The following is a 20403-nucleotide window of genomic DNA, read 5'->3' as shown; positions in this document are numbered from 1 at the left end:
ACAAGCAATTAGTCAGCCCAGAGCTATAGTAGAAAACATTTGCCCAAGATGCCATGAAGTGAGACTGAACCTGGAACTGTGAGGTTGGGAAGCAAATTCTTACCACACAACCATACCTGACTTATGCTTATTTATTTATACCGGTATCAACAACATACAAACAAAATAACTGTAATTTTCAAAGCCAAACTTAGAGTGCCAAAAAGTAACCTGATGATTCACACAGCCTTGGATTTTGGGTGTTTTCAATCAATATAAGAAGGATATTTAGATTAGTTACAAATGCAAATCAATTTTGAAGTTGTAGGTTTTGTGTACCAAATTCACAGTCATCACATGCACACACAAACACAAGAAGCTTCCACACACAAAATGTCATTTCCAAGGAACTATGGGTGAAAATACTGGCTCAAGGTGTTGTGCAGTGGTATTATGTGGTTTCAAAGCAAACTTTTTAGCCACTCTGCTAGTCTTCAGCTGGTGCCCTTATAATTTAGCTGGTTACAGTGCCTTGTTATTTCAAAGGCTCTTAATGAACAAATCTTTAAATAACCATTTCTTTGATATACTTCAATGCCCATAGAAAGGGTCTACATTATTCCTATAATACAATAAATGCAATAGACAAAAAGAGTAGATATTTATAAATATGTTTATTTTGCTATTAAATACCATATTCATATATACAGTGTAATAATTTCGTTTATGTTTTTGTTTTGCAAGATTCTTGATGTGAAATCATGTTGACACAGATATTATATTTGGGGAATAAACACACACACACTATTTATTTGATTTTCATTTTAGCTTTATTATTAGTCTGTCAGAGTCCTTTCATCTCATTGTGACCTCTTCAATGACTTTGCTCTTTGTCACCTCTTCTCTGTTCCATTTTCTCTTTTTCTGGTACGCATCTTTATCTCTGTATGCATTTATGCCTGTATGTGGACATGTATCTGGGTTTGTGTATTACACTTTGCATCTGTCTTTTTCTTATCGTATTGTCAGGTTGCAGGGTGTGTTACTACTTCATTCAGGTTCTCTGTTGATGTTTGATCTATTAAGTGTGGCCTCTGTAATCTGAGCTTTGTGTTTGTTCTGTGTCGATAAGATTCTAATATCTATGTTCCAGTTGAGCATGTTGGTATAGCAGACAAGCTTTTCTCTGCCTTGAGCTCCTACCTGTATCACTTATCCTTTCACATATGCTATGAGCTGTCTCTCCAATGTATGTCATCATCCTATTTCTACACACCTTATACTACAGACTGCATTCCTAGTTTTGCAGTCCATCTGTGAGAAAATGCTAAACACTATACAGTTCCTATCAATACAGGGGATTCTTTCTAATGGGTATGTTCTACGGACCAGATTTTATGGGAATTCCTGGTCTTTCTACTACTTTAATCTACAGATTCATTTTACCATAAAGAACTATGAGGCGGTGGCAGGAGAAAATCCAGACCCATCCATTTCTCGACCATGTTGTAAGTTGTGATGAAAAGTGGATTCTGTACAAAAATAAGAAACTTTCTTCGCAGTGGTTGGACCAAAATGAAGCACTGAAACCTCCCCTAAACCGGAGCTCTTCAAAAAGAAGTTTATGGTGGCTGGTAGTGGTGTACTGTAAGACTCGTCCACTATAGCTTCTTAAAACCCAGAAAAACCATTACTGCAGAAACATATCGCCATGAAATTGCCAGAATGAATGAAAACCTGCTACTCCTCCGTCCCAGACTGGTCAATAGAAGAGGGCCAACCATTCTTCATGACAATGCTCGACCAAACGTTTCACTAATGACATTCCAGAAGCTGAGGGAACTTGGCTACGAAGTTCTTCCCCACCCAGCTTATTCCCCAGACCTTTCTCCTGCCGACTTCTACTTTTTCAAGCACCTTGATGGTTTCCTGTGAGAAAAGAAGTTAAGAAATCAAACCGATACTGAAAGTGCATTCAAAGAGTTCATCAGCTCCAGAACTCCAGATTCTTTATGTTACTGGAATAAACAAACTTGTAACTCGTTGGCAAAAATGTGTTGATTGTAATGGTACTTCCATTGATGAATAAAATTTCTGCATTGTTGATATATATTGTAATGAATTTCATGTTTCGAAACGTTGCTTAACTTTTTAATCAGCCTGATGTTTTTGGCTGTCATACTTTGAGTTGGCCTTACCAGTTTTTCTCTTTGTTCTTTCTATGCTATTCCATGGTTTACTCCTGTATAGTGGGAAGATCTCATTTGCATTATTCTCTATGATGGTTTTGAATTTTACCATGGCTCCTTTGCACAACCCGATCCTGTCTCCTTGACTGTAGCTAGAGAAATGCAAGCAGTGGATGAAGTGCTGCATGTGTATCTCTAATTCTGTTGGGCCACACATATGAAGTTCACTATTAGGATATTGAAATTGGTATTATCTGCAATTGCCGTGTTCCAGTGGACTAGATATTTAGGGGCTATAGGTTTGATATAGTGCAAATGGAGAATTTGAACCTTGTTATTCCGAGTTTCCAGCCACAGTTGAGTGTCTAAAACAGGTAATCTGTAGTTGGGGGTGCTTACTAGGGTAATCTACTGTTACCTTAATATTCTGGTGGAGTTAGCTTTTTGCTGGATGCTCTCTATGGTATTAGCTTTAGTTCATAGATATTGGCTTGTGGAGGTGCTCTTGCTATATGCTGATATCAGCATAGGGAGAGTACATGCTTAGGGCTATGGAACTCTAAGTATTCTTCAAGTCCATCATATAATAAAGAGTTTGGCCACATCACCAACGATACTGACATCATATGTGTCAGTATGGCAAAAATACCCATCCCCAAATATAACAACAATGTAATAATTGGTTCTACTAAGACCTGAAGTTCTGAGTGAGGGGGGGGGGGGGCTAGTTGATTACATCAACCTCAGTGATCCACTGGTACTTCCTTTATTGACCCCAAAAGTATGAAAGGCAAAGTTGATCTTGGCAGTATCTGAACTCAGTGTGTATGGTGCTGAAAGAAACACTGCTAAGCATTTTGCCTGGCACGGTAACATTTCTGCCAACTCACCACCTTTTTCTATTTATAAGTACAAGTGAGGATAGAAACCTTGGAAGGATAAAAATACCCAAGATTAGACAGTTTGAATACCTGACAATATAGGCGCATACATATATATTATTATTAATATTATAAAAACCAAAAGAGAAGAAGGAGATAAGGTTAATAAAAGTTCTCCATCTCTTCATCTATTTCATCATCATCATCATTTTCATTCAACGTCCACTTTCCATGAGTTGGATGATTTGACTGAAGACTGGTGAACCGGATGGCTACACCAGGCTCCAATCTGATCTGGCAGAGTTTCTGCAGCTGGATGCCCTTCCTAACGCCAACCCCTCCGAGAGTGTAGTGGGTGCTTTTTACGTGCCACTGGCACGAGGGCCAGTTCGGTGGTACTGGCAACAGCCACACTCAAATAGTGTTTTTTACGTGCCACCTGCATAGGAGTCAGTTTAATATTTTGTTCACATGCCACCGGCACAAGTGCCAGTAAGGCAAAGCTGGAAATGATTGCGTTCAAATGGTGCTTTTTACGTGCCACCGGCACAGGAGCGAGACCGCTGCTCTGGCAGTGATCCCGCTCGGATGGTGCTGTTAGCGCTCCACTGGTACGGGTGCCAGTCATCAAATTTGGTTCAGTTTCGATCGATTGACCTCACTTGCCCCAACAGGTCTTCGCAAGCTGAGTTTAGTGTCCAATGAGGGAAGATTGGTATTGATGCCAATCTTCAAATTTGGTTTGTTCAGAAAGTTTGTGCCGATTAATAGTAGCTTACCTTTTGACTTATTTGCCATGAAACCACCTCAATTCTGGGAAGAGGGTATTTTCAAGTTAAGGGAAAGATGGAGACGCATTGTGCAACAAAATAGTTCATATTTGGTTGATTAAAAATGTAATGGCAAGTATTTACTGACCGTTTTCTTTCCTTTAAAAATCGGCACGAACTTTCCGGACAACCCAATATTATATTTAGATAAAGATGGTTACGGCTGGTTTATAAGGTTACCCAGGGTTTTGTGTCCATAAAGTACTTAGCTTTAAGTCTAGTGGGTGTGTGTATATATATATATAAATACATATATATATATATACACACACACACACACGCAAAACGTAATAATACAAAATGGGAGGTCTTTTGTTAATGAATAACTCAGTTTAGAGGTAAGAAGGCATCATTTAGGAGGAATGGATCAATTCTGTCGTTCAGTCTTCATCTTAAAGAAAACAAATATTTAACAAACTGCTTCTTTACAATCACATATAAAACTAGTGTACTTTAGTAATTTCAAACTTTTATATTCATTTTGGTCAAACAAGATCACTCAACTCAACAGACAAGTTCTTGTAGTCATAACCTTTGAATGAAATTTTGAAAATAAAATAATTTTTTAAACCAAATTTTTTTGCCCCCCCACTTTATTTTTCATTAATGATCTTTCTTATTTGAATCCTGCTGTATTTTCTTCTGAAGGACAGAATACTCTTCCAATAATCTATCATATTCACACTTGGTTGCTTCAGACTGAGATTTCATGGTCATCAGATCAGTTTGGGTTTGTTTCAGTTCAGTCTTAGCTTCACATAATTCATCCTCAGCTTTTTCTAGTTTTGTTTTGAGAGCCTCAAGATTTTTAGTAGCATCTTCCTTTTCCGAATTAGCCAGATTTTCCTCTTTGTCATTCCTAGTATCCTGAATCCCTGAAGATGACGAATCATTCAAAAGTTTGTTGGCAACTTCATTAGCGCTGAGAGCTTGTTTGTGAGTTGCTTTCAAATCAGCTTGCAGCTGAGCTTGGGCTGTGATTAATTGGACAATGCGATTTAAAATCATCCAAAGAAACAAAGTAAATCCAGAGATGTAAAAATTACGCTGAGCCCGAAGTAGATGGATATGGTAATTCTGTGCAGCACCAGGCATAGATAATGTCACATCTTCCAGTTTGTCTGAATCGATATCGTATTTACGGAGCTGTGAAATGGAGCTTAGAAAAGCAACACCTAAACCCAACATCAATAACCGAACATAAAAGTATGAAAAATTAGACAGAAATGATAAAAGGCGGGACTTGAATATTTTCCGCCATACTTGAGGTGATATGAAGGGTAACATAAATAAAACACACAGTCCAATTTCAAAATATAAAAAGCAGGAAATCAAAGTCCATTGCAGTCCCATGGTGAAGATATGAGTTTGTCGTAATCAGGTGGAAAATGTTATTGATTATGCAGTTCTAGAACTCCTTGATTCTGTATGCGTCAGTTCCTGCAAATACATTTATATAAATGGTTATTAATACATAGTTGTACAAAGAAATTTACAAATTATATACATACTTTTATATGCATACATGTATACATATCATCCTCATCACTGGTTTTAGTTTAACATCCGTTTTTCCATGGTAGCATGGGTCAGACTGAATTTGCATAGGCAGATTTTCTGCAGCCAACCCTCATCTGTTTCTAAGCAAGTTTGTTTTTGTTTTTTTCTTTCATTACTACACTCTCTGTATATATATATAGATGTGTGTGTGTGTGTGTGCATGTGTTTGTGTTGTTTACTTCCCAACCACATAGTTCTGTGTTTAGTCCCACTATGTAGCACTTTGGGCAAGTGTTTTCTTATAGTGCTAGGTCAACCGAAGCTTTGTGAGTAGATTGGGTTGACAAAAACTCAAAGAAGCCCATTGTATGTGTAGTGTGTGTGTGTCTCTCTCTCTCTTTGTTATGACATCATGCAATGATTGTAAGCAGTCATACAATGGCTGTCATTCATTTCCAATCTTCCATAGAAACATGTCCAGACATCCTCATCATCATCATTTAACGTCTGCTTTCCATGCTAGCATGGGTTGGACAACACCTGGTCTGGGAATTGAAACCGTGATCCTACAACCACGAGTCAGCTGCCCTAACCACTGGGCCATTGCGCCTCCTATAACCAATCTTCAAAATGAAAGAGAAAGGCCCTGCAGCTAGTTTTTCAACACACACAAAGAAGAAAGACCAACCACAATGGGCTGTTTCCCCTCTCCCACACACAAGCTTCTTTCAGATTCTGTCAACCAAACCCACTCACAAGGCTTTGATCATCAAGGATATAGTAGTAGGCACTTGCCCACGGTGCCACACTGAGGGACCGAACCCAGAACCATGTGGCTGGGAAGCTAGTGGGCTGAATCTGTGATCTCATTTCATTTCATTTACTTCACAAATGTACTTTGAAGGGAGAAGGGGAACATGCTAAACACGTGCCCTCCTCTTCAAAACTGTCGAATTGCAGCCAAAAATCAGACTAATCATGTGTTGCTTCTAACTATAGAATCTTAAAGTACATGTGACCTGCAGTTTCATTTTATTTTGGAATGGTGTCATTTATCTTCTTCACCCACACTCAACAAAAACCCTCTATACAGACACAGTGTCGGCTACAAGTAGTAGCCAAATATTCCTCAAATCACATTTATTATCTACAAAAAAAAAAAAAAAAAAAAAAAAAACCATTAGACACAGTAGCCAGTCCTAGAAATTTAACAGGATCCCTAAGATACAATATGTTTGAAAAGAATACAGGATGGTCACAGACAGAATGCCTTTGACCATATATGGATTTCTCAGGGTTGACCTGGAGTTAAACAACAGCTGTACCTTCAATGTTAATGATACTGGAAAATTGATGACCATCACAACTTCCCATTCACTTGATAGAGCCACTCTCTCCTTAAAATCAAAATATAACAAGCACTACATCAGTGATTAGCATTAGATATACATTATACAGTCATGTCATTTTATATTTTCTTTTTTTCTATTCATATATCTGTTTCTACTTGTCACTAGTTCCAAAGTCCATTGACCTACTTGTCTGCTGCTATTTTTCCTATGACCAGTCAAGAACACCCTTTCCTTCCTCTTACTATTTTTACATTCCTTTCTGGTTTTCTTTTTTTACTTTTATTTTTCTTCTTCTTCTCCCCTTGGTCATTACTTTAATTTCACACTCACTGAAATATATGGAACACTTTATTAATTTGCATATCATCCTTGAGTAGAGGCCATGTGAAGCTTTTCTATCATTTAGTGTCTGTTTTCCATGTTGCCATTGTTTACACGGTTCCACTGGAACTGGTAAGCCAGGGAGCTGCACCAGACTCCAGTCTGATTTGTCTTGGTTTCTATGGCTGGATGCCCTTCCTAATGCCAACCACTCCAAGAGTAGTGCAGTGTTTCTCAACCTTTTTACTCTTGTGTAACCCTTAAAATAAATTACGTCTCAAGGAACCCCTTCACAAAAATACCATATCTTTCTCATCTTTTTTTTTCATCGTAGTTCACATGGTAAATATCATATATATATATATATATATATATATATATATATATATATATACACACACACACACACACAAACTGTGCTTGAGAAGACCTGTTGAGTCAAGTGAAATCATTGTTGTGGCCAATGCCAGTGCTGCCTGACTGGTCCCATGCTGGTGGCACATAAAAAGCATCAATCAAGCATGGTCGTTGCCAGTGCCACCTGACTGGCTCCCATGCCAGTGGCACGTAAAAAGCACCATCCAAGCATGGTCGGTGTCAATACCGTTGGACTGGCCCTCATGCCAGTGGCATGTAAAAAGCACCCACTGTAAAAAGCAGTCTCAGAGTGGTTGGCATTAGGAAGGGCATCCAGCTGTAGAAATCTTGCCAGATCAGATTGGATCCTGGTGCAGCCTTCTGGCTTGCCAGTCCAGAGTCAAACCATCCAACCCATGCCAGCATGGAAAGCAGATGCTAAATGATGATGATGACGATCATGAAATTAACATTAGCTTATCTCACTCTTTCTCACGGAACCCCCGGTTGAGAAACGCTGGTGTAGGGGGTGCCTTTTACATGTCACCAGTACTGTCTATAATTACGATTTCACTTGGCTTGACAAGTCTTTTTAAGCACAGCTCATCGCCAAAGGTCTCAATTACTTGTCATCACTTCCTTGAGATCTAACAACCAAAGATCATGCTTGTCTCCTTGGGTCTACCCCTTTCATAGGTTCCCTCAACAGTTCAAGGCCAGCACTTCTTCATGCCACTGTCCTCATCCATGGCCATACCAGCAGTCTTCTCTCTTGCACTCATCTCATACCTCTTCTGCCCAATTTTTCTACCAGGATGCTCACACTGACACTGCACATCCAGCATATCTTAATATATATAAAACACTGTGTGTGTGTGTGCATGCGTGTTCCTTATGCATTCGAAAACCGGGTTGCTGATTTTGACATATGAAGTATCAAAGCAGTCAGTAATCCTTCGGCTACCAAATAAAGCACATTTTTTTGCACAACAACTCTTTTTTTACTACAAAAATAACCTTGAAAACGAGGTCGGGTCACACAATTTTGAGTTCTTCAGCTAAAGAAGGCAACTCTGCCTGAGAATTTTTTTAAAGATATCTGGACATCTTTCTTATTGTTAACCATTCAACTTCAAATTACAATTGTTAATTTTTGGAAGTAGACCAAGAGGTACATATAACTCATTATATTGTGGTTAGCAATCCATTACCTTAAATTTGAAGTGTTGTTCAGTCTTTCAACTGTTGCCATGATGGGGTATCACCTTCAAAAATTTAATTAATCATACTGACCTCAGTACATATTTCAATCTGGTATTTATTTTATAGATCTCTGCATGATGAACTGCTAACTTTGAGACATAGTGGGACACAATACTCAATTTAACAACAAATGTAAACACACACATATTAGGTGCAAGAATGACTGTGTGGTTGAAAAGTTTGCTTCCTAACCATGTGGTTCCATGTTCAACCCCTCGGCATGGTGCCTTGGGCAAGTGTTTTCTATTGTAGCCCAAGGCGAACCACAGACTTCTGACTGAATTTGGTAGACGGAAACTGCTATGTTGTTCATAAGAAAATGACTGGAAAAAATATTTATAGAGTTGTTGGCCTCATATTCTTCATGTGCTGGTTCTGCCCATAACAAAGAAACAAATAATACAATGTGGATGTAGGACATGGCACCTGGGCAACGCTGGGGTGCAGTGCTAGTGTGTGTGTGTGTGTGTGTGTGTGTGTGTGTGCGTGTGTATAAATACACACATACCCACACACAGGTGTGGCTGTGTCGTAAGAAGCTCGTTTCCCAACCACATGGTTCTGGGTTCAGTCTCATAGCACAGTCTTGGGTATGTGTCTTCTACTATAGCCCCGGACTGATCAAAGCTTTGAGAGTGGATTTGGTAGATGGAAACTGAAAGAAGCCCGTCGTGTATGAATATATTTATGGCTGTATTTCCGTATGTCTGTGTTTGTCCCCCACCACAGCTTGACAACCGGTGTTGGTGTGTTTCCGTCCCCTTAACTTAGTGGTTCGGCAATGGAGTCTGATAAAATAAGTACTAGGCTTTAAAATATAAGTCCATTAATCGATTTGTTTGACTAAAACGCTTCAAGGCGGTGCCCCAGCATGGCCGCAGTCAAATGACTGAAACAAGTAAAAGATAAAAGACGAATTTAGGTAAAAATGGCGCAATAAGCTTACTGAAATATAAACTATTAGCTCGTAGTCCGTATTTTACCAATTCCATTCTTTACTTTATACATACATACAAATATATACATATATAAGGCGCAGGAGTGGCTAAGTGGTAAGTTTGCTTACCAACCACAAATGACAAACATAAGAATATATGTGGAGAAGGCTGGTTTATGGGATTATATTAGGTTTCCCGCCCATAAAGGTTGGATCTTTTTTAAAACGGGGGCAACATTTTTCATTAATGTTTTACGTAGTGCTTTTGGTACCGAAAGACTTTCAAACTTCGTATACTTATCTATTTTGTGTTATAGAACAGAAAAATATTTTTGTATTCGAATTTATTTCATGTAAAAAATTGTCTTATTTCGATAATTTCAACCAATCACTGACGTCCATTCAGCCGATATACATTAAGTGCCGACTACATAAACAAACGATTCTTCGTTTTATTTGCTTTTTTCATTTTAAATTTGCTTTAACCCTAACCCTAACCCTAGGGTTAGGGTCAGGGTTAATTGTTTCAGAATCGTTTGTTTATGTAGTCGGCGCTTAATGTATATCGGCTGAATGGACGTCAGTGATTGGTTGAAATTACAGAAATACGACAACTTTAACATGGAATAATTTATGGATTTCTTTTTTTTTTAAGAAGACTAAGAGAAAAAGATGTTTTATATGACACATTCTACCAGTGATCCAAGTTTCAAAGTGTTTCGTTAATGAAAAATGTGGCCCCCGTTTTAAAAAAGATCCAAAGGGTTTAGCTATAAGGCATTTCAGATACCAAAAACCTGTTGGCCCATAAAGCTAAACCCTTTGACGGGAAACCTGAGGTCATCCCATAAACCGGCCTTCCTCATTTTTAATATATACTGCTCAACATCTTAGAGTGTGCTTCTTTCGGATTTATGTTTTCTAGAAACGATATATGAGCGGTAGAGGTGTCAATAAGACCCAGAGGTTTCAGGTAATGCTGAGTAAGTGCTGTGGATAGACCACAGTTAAGTTCCAGGTTCAGTGATTATGTGAATAGGGGGTCCAACGTAGGTCATATATCAGCGTGTGTGTATAAGGATTTATTTTTCGTAATGAGATAAGAAAGCCAAGGCTTTGTTTGTTTTTTTTATCTCATTACGAAAAATAAATCCTTATATATATATATTTAGGAGAAGAAAATGGATATAATAACAATGGGAAACTCTTGGTTTTCGCTAGTATGTCTTTAATTAAATAGATAACAGAGGAAGAAGCAGAGATGAGGGTAGCATATACGATTTAAACCCCTCTGAGTGATACCTACACTAGATATATATATATATATATGGTGACTATACACAGTCTCATATAAACATTTACATACGTAAAAACTTTATTCTATTTTTGCCAATGGTGTTTTTTTCACTTGTGCTATTATTACCGTTCGCCGATAAAAGAGATCTATATTTATACATTTCTCGGAAATGAGTTGAATGCTGCTTTCACTATTTAAGTTGCGTAGGTAGTGACATTTTCACTGTGTCTGCATTTCAGGAACAACAACAAATTGTAAATTCTAGTGCAAACTGCATCGTCACAGGTACAGAAGTTTGATTTTATGTATAAATTTTTGAGGATGTATACGTGTGCATTAGTGTATATTTTAATAACTCATTTTAATATAGTTTGCCGGTAGAAAAAAAAAGAAAAATAACTGAAAGTTTGGCACACTTTACCCGAGTGTGACACCCACCTCAACGATTTTATTTCCTCATAACTTTCAGAAAAATGGGTGTTTCTAACGAAAAGTTTTGCAATTACCTTTCTGATGGTGCATATTGGAATTTATTGTGAATAATAATAATAATAATTAATTCGTTTTATTGGCCACAAGGGCTAATATCAATTAAAAACATATAAGGACAAAGACAGGACGAAGGTTACAAAAGGTTTTGTCCGAAAAGGTAGGAAAGTTCGTCTAAAGAGGAAGAAAACGGAGAAAGATATAATAAATAAATAGATAAATAAATAAGTAGAACTCCCAAAGGGGGAGGCGCTTCGAAAAAGGAAAGGTTACACGTGGAAAAACCCATAAAACCACGGGAGCCTGATCAGAAAAAATAAGAAAGGGGTGTAGAGCCCTTTCTCCTTTTACATTACCTTTTTTTTTCTCTACAGGTGTATTCTCAGAATTGGTCCGTTTATACTGGCCATTCTTCCAACAGTCAACCATCTTTCAACGAATTTGCTATGAGACAGCACTTCCCTCTCTACTCTCATCTTCCTTTTCAAGTGGAACTTGAAAAAGTTGATGAGGCCTTGGCCAAAGAGGAAAGTGTCTGTCTTTAACCCTTTCAAACGGGTCCACCATATCACCTCTTTCGCTACAGCCACTAGGCATAGGAAAATTGCCTTGCCCTCCTGGTTAAAGGAGGTCGGCGGGTCAATTCTCACGATGGATCCAGCTGATAGCCGGATCCGTCCTACACGTGACAGTAGCTGTTCGATATAGACCCACAGGTCAGCAATGCTCGGGCACTGGACGAGTGCGTGCAGAACGGTTTCGTCGTCCTGAGCGCACCTCGGGCAGGCCCGGTTGACGGCACTTCCATGTCGGTAGAGTTTATCTCGAACAGGTAGCGCACCTCGGTAGCACTGCCAGGCGAGGGACCTTTGGAAATTATCCATGGGCCCCGGCCCGAAAGTTCTCCTGAACAGACTGCTTAGCTGATTATCCTCGACGCCTAGAGTTTCCCCGAGAACGTCGTCGCACTTTTCTCCCACTAACCCTCTATAGAACGCTAGAGTGGAGCTACTACCGATCGCACTGCCCGCCTGACTGAGGGCGGTGAGAGCTTGGCGGCACTCGAGGTGCCAAGCGCCCTTTCTCGGTCTACGTTTGATCCAGGATTGCAGCTCTGTTAAAGAAACGAGCTGCGGAAAATCGCGTCTGACGAAAGGCGACCACACCTGTTCACCATCCACGAAACGCTTGAGATGTCGTAGCCTGAGCGCATGTTTGCGCATCAGCAACCACGGCATGCCAAGGCCTCCGTTCAGCGGCTGTTGACAGCAGATAGAGCACCTGACCAGTGGTACCTGACCCTTCCACAAAAAGTTGAAGAGCAAGCGTACTATCTTGGTTAACCAGCGGTCGGGACAAGGGACGACGGTCAAACGGTAATAGATGACGGATGCGATGAACGCATTCACTACCTCCGCTCGACCTTTCAAGGAGAGTTTCCTCTCAGCCCATTTCTGGGTGAGGTTGGTCACCCTGTTCGTCACTTCTTCCCAGTTTTTCTCCAACTGGAGGTCTGGACCGAACCAGACCCCGAGCAGTTTAACGGGTCCGTCTGTCCAGTGCCCTACGACGCTGTTGGACGGCATGGACTTGCCCCTCCAGGTGCCTAGTTGCAAGCCCATTGACTTTTCCGCGTTAATTTTCGCACCTGTCACCGCTTCATACTCGTTTAGTGTCTCGCCAATCAGGTCAATATGCCTGTGGCTCGACACCATCACGGTAACGTCGTCGGCATAGGCAGACACGCTCCTTCCACATCCCAGATCACGCGGGACGCCCCTCAAAGCCTCCAACTTCCGCAGTAATGGCTCGAGAGTCAATACATACAGAAGGGAGGAGAGAGGACACCCTTGGCGAACCGAACGCGAGATGTTGAACGATTCCGATAGATGGCCGTTCACCCGTATGACCGAGCAGATGCCGCTGTATAAAGCAGCTATCCACCCGCGGAAGACCGGACCGAAACCAGCTGCCTTGAGAACAGCTGCCAGGTATCGATGGTCGACCCTATCGAAGGCTTTAGACTGATCTAAATTGATCAAAGCCCCACCCGCGCCAGCTTCGTTACCCACTCTCTCTATGATGTAGCGCATGAGATGGAGGTTGTCGTGGATAGACCTGGTCGGCACAGCGCATGTCTGTGCCTTGCCGATCAGTTTGCCCACGACAGGCGCCAATCTCTTGGCTAGCACCTTGGCCAAGATCTTCAACTCTGTGTTGAGCAGAGTGATGGGCCTAAAGTTCCCTATAATGTCCCCCTTGTTTGGGTCCTTTCTTAGCAAAGCCACCACTCCCCGACAAACAAAAGCAGGAATTCTCCCGTTTTGTTGCCAGTTGCAGTAGACGTTTGCCAAGACGCGCGCAAACAAGTCTGGCATTGACGTATAAAGCTCGTAAGGCAGACCATCCAAACCCGGCGATCTACCTCTCGTGCAGCCTTTCATCGCTTCCCGTACTTCCCAGGCAGATATCGGTCCTTCGCAGCACTCGGCCTCGCTGGTCGAGAGTTGCGGCAGGCCGTCTAGGTACACACCGAAGTCTGTTCCGTCGTCCGTCCTACCCTCGTCCCGAACAATTGAGCAAAGTGCTGCTGAAAGGCCGAACACATCTGCTTCGGTCCCGAAATCTCGCAGTCGTTCTGGTCCACCAAAGACCGAATGGTCGCTCTGTTGCCACGCTTGGCATAACTACAGGGTTTTACCCCCCAGACTTTGAGAGGTCATAACTTTCAGAAAAATGAATTTTTTGAATGAAATTTTCTACGCATATAGTATTAACTATGTAGAATCCGAATATACAAAAATTTCCGGTGAAAGTTTTTTGGAATGGGGGTGGGGGACAATTGTCGGAAATTCCAACGGAGTCCACTTAAATTCCTCTTAACTTCCAGGAAAATTAATATTTAGTGGCAACAGAATAAATTCAATTTCAGTGTAAAATTTCCAAAGATAGAGTAAGGTTACCGAGAAAAGGATGCGAGCTAATGATAATTATAGAGTCGAGGGAAGTTGTGTCTTGTAGTTGGCTTTGGTCGTGTTGTCTTTTAGGTGGCTGACTGCTTGTGACTATATTGTAGATGTCCATTCCCTAACTGATTGAGTTGTCACGAGTTGCTTCGCTCTGTTGTCGCCAATAAGACAATGGGTTTAGCTGGTGGTCTTGTTATCTCTATTCTAGATTTGATGGAGTAGAAGAGGTCAGAAAGGGTCAAGTGCTGGAGACATCGTTTCGGTGAGCTAAAGGCGTCTGGGACATATCTAACTGCTGTCAGATCAAAACCATTGTTCCACCATGGGAAAAGTTCTGACGCAGTGTTAATTCAAATTTGGATATACTGGATCGAATCCACTTCATGCACGTAAGATCCCTATAAGTGTTAACATTGAAATTTATTCTGTTGCCACTCAGGATGAATATTATGCAATGTCCTCCGTTTCGCTAGGATGAATTGTATGAAATCAGCCGTGACCAGGACCATCTCATTGAATGGCTAAAAAGATATGGACTTTTAGCACAATTGTTCATTTTCGAAATTTCGGCCAGTTCAAGATGGATATAGCTGGAAGTGCACTGGTCGACAGTGTCGAAAACGCTTTTCTATTAGAAAAGGATCGTTTTTTCAAAAGAGCAATTTGCCTTTGAAAACAATACTGCTCTTTTTGTATTGGTGGTCAATTGATGTGCCCTTGCGTAGAATTATGCACGAGTTACAAATTGCGAGTTGGTCCACTGTGGTGGATTGGGCCAATTTCTGCCGAGATATCCTGGCACAACACCTAATTGCTAACCCAATAATGATTGGCGGCACTGATGTCGTAGTTGCCATCGATGAATCGAAATTCATGCACCGACAGTATCGGTGGGGTGCGCACTACGACGGCACTTGGGTGTTGGGTGGGGTTGAATTGGACAATCCCGCCAATTGCTTTTTATCTATATGCCCGGATAATAGCCGGTCCATGGATTCCTTGGAATCCATTATCCAGCAACATGTCCGTCCAGGGAGCATCATTTTCACCGATGAATGGGCAGGTTATCGCAATTTGCTGCAGCAAGGGTTCCTGCATTTAACGGTAAACCACTCAGTTTCATTTGTTGATGAAGCCACAGGTGTACATACAAATCATGTAGAAGGAATGTGGGCGCATGCTAAGCGCAAATATCGGCAACTTTATGGTACCTCATCCGAGTTGTTTTCCACGTATTTAATAAAATTCATGTGGCGGAAGAGGTACTCCACTAGACAGTTTGAGCACCTCTTTGCTCAAATTGCTGAGCAATACACTTATACATGACATACTTTTTTTTTAAACAAACATTTTTTAACTAATACAAGATTTCACATAAGATCAATGAAGAACACAAACGTACTGAAACAGTGACTAAACTTGTTATTTTGTTGGGATTAATCCACCTTTAAAGTGAAAAAAACAAAAACCGGCGTATACAACAGGTATGTAAAATATATTTGTGTACCTTTTCTGTTTATTCTTAATCTTCGTGTTTTTGCAAGATTGAAAAAAAAGTTTCGGAAAGCTAACATTTAAAAATTCTTCGGGAAGCGACACTGTGATAGTTTCTATATTTAACCGTGCGTGTATATTCCTATTTTTGCTCCTGTTCTCTTCTACTTCTCTACTAGAAACGTTTACTTTGGAATTTACTTCTATTGAGAAAAAAAAAATCGTGTGCATGTTATTTGTAACGAAAGTTTTCTTATGACTGGATCTCTTCACTGTCTAGAAATCTACGGATGCACATACGCACATAATCGACAAAAATGAAACAAATATGGACGACTTGCTCCGAAACACCACCGAGAGGGGAACGCTTCTCAAAAATAACCTGCAGTTGTTTCCTTCAAAATTCCTACATGCACGATATGTACATACATCAAGGTATATTTGTAGAAAATTTCACGAAAAAATATTAATTTTCCTGGAAGTTATGAGGAATTTAAGTGGACTCCGTTGGAATTTCCGACAATTGTCCCCCACCCCATTCCAAAAAACTTTCACCGGAAATTTTTGTATATTCGGATTCTACATAGTTAATACTATATGCGTAGAAAATTTCATTAAAACAAATTCATTTTTCTGAAAGTTATGACCTCCCTGTAGTTATGCCCCAGCCCTACGCTTCGCTTCAACCACGCGGGCCCATCGAGCGACCTTCTGTGCGCTCACACACTTCACGTATATATCTACAAAACGAAACTTGAAATTTTGTAAAAAAATTATGTATGTATGTATGTATGTATGTGTGTAGGTTATTTTGTATGTGTGTAGGTTATTTTTTTGAAATATTGAATTTATGATTTTTTAAAAATTATTTATACACATGTGTGCCCCCGCTCTTTGTTGACAAATAACTTTCGAAAAAATTTATATTTTTAAACGAAATTTTCTACAGATATGCTTCAGATGGTGTAGATTCTGATTATATCGGAATATGTGGTGAAAACAATGATTCCGAGGGTGGGTGGGGGTGAGGAATTTTGGAATATTCACACGAGTCGGCCTTGCCTACTCGTAACTTTCAGAAAAATGGGCAATTTTTAATGAAATTTTCTATAAATACTTTTCAGAGTGTGTAGATTACAATTATATCGGAATTTAAGAAGAAAAAAATAAAAAAAAGAAATGTTGGCGGGCATGCACACATACATACTGACACACATCACATTACAAGAAAATGAAACTTCAAATTTCTGGCGAAAATGTGATGTAAGTCTGTGTGTGTGTGTGTGTGTGTTCTCACTGTTTTTGTGTTCACATTACATTTCGATATAACCGTAATTTACACACTCTGAAAGGTATTTGTACAAAATTTCATTCAAAAATACCCATTTTTCTGAAAGTTATGAGTTTTTTGTAGAAAATTTCACTAAAAAAATATCTTTTTTTTTTTTTAGAAGTTACGAGGTGACAAAATCGGGGGCGGGACACATATGTAAGAAAGCCGAATTGTAAAATCCTGCGTTTAAAAATTTTCGCCTTAAGTTTTTAAAAAATGAAAAATGAATAAGTTAAACAGTCGGTTGTGTGCACGGAAAATGAGAAATGCAGGGGCGAGAGGAGCAAACGATAAACACCATTGAAATATCGATTCTTTTTTGCATCACAATTGATGGGGGTTTTTTTAAATAAAAAAAAAAAAAACCCGAAGAAACATTCGGAAAACAAAATAAGTTAGGAGGGTACTTATTTTGAAACTCACTTCGTTCTACATTTAAAAGAAGTTTTCCTTTTTTCTTTCGAACAAAATGTAAATTTAGTAAAGAAATGAAATTATTATTATAATTATTATTATTAATATACATCTACAATGTAATTTTCTAACACGAAAGAAACAAGATAATTCAGAAATAAGAAATCTGTGAAGTAAATTAAGTAAATAGTTACGTGTGAATATAAATAAAATAGTCAACAACTAATTTTGTCTCTTCCTTTTCTCTCTGTAAATGTAAACAACGTCGAGCAACACCGATTTCTTGAATCAACACAAGTCACCTTTAATATACAGAAACCAGCCTCGCTCTCGAATCACCACTCGAAATGAACAACCATTTGTGTTGTTGTCGTAAGCTAATGTTATTTTCTTTTTCCTTTTTAAAGTGTTCTTTATCTTTTAATAAATGGATCTTGAGTGAATATCTCAGACAGAAGTTGTTTTTCTTTTTCAAATTTATAAAAAAGATTTTTTTTCTCAAAGCCCCAGGAGTCATAAAACCAGTTACCCGGTTTCCATGACGTTAAACTGAAGTGGGTGGGGCAAAAATGGGTAACTGAGAAGATGAGTAATTCCTGATTTCTCCCCTACTTGTTTAAAACCATTACATTGTGAATATTGCATCATCATTTTGTACTGTTGCATCATTGTAGGGAGCAAAAATTGGTCAACGTAGTTGTTGTTGTTGAAGTTGAGAGAGGTTCCAACAGGTGACAGGTAGTTTCCTCTTTACAAGAAATTTCCCCCAGCTTTGACCCAGTTGTAATTGAGGTTGCGATTAAAATATCTGGATAATTTTTGGTGTTAACAATCAATATTCTTTTCCCTGTTGGATTTCAGATTTATTCCCCACTCCAACACTAATATCTAATTTGACCATTTTCAGTTTTCAAAAAAAAAAAAAAAGAATTCTAAAATGGAGCAAAATTTCTTCTCTTTAACTACATGGTGCATGGATTTATCAGGAAGAGAGCCGTTCCAGCAGATTGTAAAGACACTATAAATAATATTTTATTATAGAAAATATTTTATGCAAGCTGGGCTGCAACAATGCCAAATTTAAAGATGGGCCATATTGGTTTCAGATTTTGGTACAAAGCCAGCAGTATGGGTGGGAGAGGGTAAGTTGATTACATCAACCTTAGTACTCAATTGGTACTTATTTTATTGACTCCAAAAGGATGAAAGACAAAGTCGACCTCAGCAGAATTTGAACTCAGAACATCATCATCATCGTTTACTGTCCACTTTCCATGCTTGCATGGGTTGGACGTTTTTACTGAGGACTGGCGAACCAGATGGCTGCACCAGGCTCCAATCTGATCTGGCAGAGTTTCTACAGCTGGATGCCCTTCCTAACGCCAACCACTCCCAGAGTGTAGTGGGTGCTTTTATGTGCCACGCTCAAAATGGTGTTTTTTACATGCCACCTGCACAGGAGTCAAGTCCAGCGGCACTGCAACGACCTCGCTCGAATGTTTTTGTTCACGTGCCAGTAAGGCGACGCTGGTAACGATCATGCTCAAATGGTGCTTTTTAGCATTTTGCCTGGTGTCCTAAAAATTCTGCCGGCTTGCTACCTCATACTGTGATCTAATTCACTGTGCAGATCTGATGTAGGAAAACATGACCTTACAACTGTTAATCTAACATCTTAACCACCAATTCACATGTCTTTACACAAATATACACACATCTAGTGGATGGATATCTGTTGATTTTTGCCAATGGGTGTTCATTGACTTAACATGTCTGTGATTGAACATTCCATAAGCATGTGAATCCTGGGTGCAACACTCAAACAAAATCAGCATGAGAACCAAGGGGTTAAAATAAAAAGCATATTATCCAACCATGACATTATGTTTGAAACCAATGGTAGCAAGCTGGCAGAATCATTAGCAGTATTTTATCTGTCATCACATTCTGAGTTCAAATGCCGCCGGAGTCAACTTTGTCTTTCATCCTTTCGGGGTCGATAAATTAAGTACCAGTTATGCACTGGAGTCAATGTAATTGACTGGTCGCCTCCCCAAAAATGTCAGGCATTATGCCTAAAGTAGACAGGATTATGTTAGAAACCATACTGTTCATAGTTTGGCTCATTAGTGCAAGTTCTAGCTGCCCTTATGGCAGTTCAGTGATGCTGCTTATACAGACATGGTTGTCTGGTTCTGGGTTCCACTACTATAACCCTGGACTGATCAATGCCTTGAATGAATTTGTTTGGTATACAGAGACAGTGTGGAAGCCCATCATATGTATCTTGTTTGTATTTGTCCCCAACAGCTTGACAGCCAGTGTTGGTTTGTTTATATCCTCATAACTTACATTATTTAATTTGGACGGATGTTTCCTTATCTTGTTTGTTGTTACCAAGTTTCAGCTGATTTACTCTCCAGCCTTCATCAGGTGTCCTGGTAGAATTTTGAACCCAACTCGGGGTTCTCATTCCTGAGGTATTTTTTGCTGATATTAATATTATTATTATTATTTAGTCAAGACACTTGGAATCTTGGGGTTAGTAGCTTGTGCTCTTAACCATTATGTTATATACCTGTGGGCAATTATAGAGTGAATTTTAGGGATTATAAACCGAATATTTTTGTATCCTTCCTTAATACTGGTTCCCATATTCTACTCATATCTTCACTAGGTCTGCTAAGGAGGTTATTGTCCCCTAGCATATGTGCTGCCTCTTTTAGTTTCTGTATTTTCCAGTGGTGTTCTCTGTCTATTATTTTAACTTCATCCCACAGGGAAAGGTGGTCTGTTTT

General features: G+C 39.5%; 1 protein-coding gene across 1 annotated transcript; it reads right to left on the bottom strand.

Annotated features, from left to right (window-relative positions):
• Nucleotides 1-634: 634 nt before the first annotated feature.
• LOC106881577 (B-cell receptor-associated protein 31-like) lies at nucleotides 635-17916 on the bottom strand. The gene is made up of 2 exons (XM_052969839.2): nucleotides 17800-17916; nucleotides 635-5319 (listed from the first exon to the last, which is right to left on the bottom strand). The coding sequence occupies exon 2, from the start codon at nucleotides 5230-5232 to the stop codon at nucleotides 4483-4485; it is 750 nt and encodes a 249-aa protein (XP_052825799.1). The 5' UTR covers nucleotides 5233-5319; nucleotides 17800-17916; the 3' UTR covers nucleotides 635-4482.
• Between the last annotated feature and the right edge of the window lie 2487 nt (nucleotides 17917-20403).

The sequence above is a fragment of the Octopus bimaculoides genome, chromosome 7 (genome assembly GCF_046866305.1).
Source record: "Octopus bimaculoides isolate indiv1 chromosome 7, ASM4686630v1, whole genome shotgun sequence".
NCBI lineage: Eukaryota > Metazoa > Mollusca > Cephalopoda > Octopoda > Octopodidae > Octopus > Octopus bimaculoides.
This window is presented reverse-complemented; position numbering and strand designations above follow the sequence as displayed.

Bases quoted from the DNA above. Each gene is read 5' to 3' on its own strand.
- LOC106881577 (XM_052969839.2), bottom strand. From the start codon at position 5,232: ATGGGACTGCAATGGACTTTGATTTCCTGCTTTTTATATTTTGAAATT.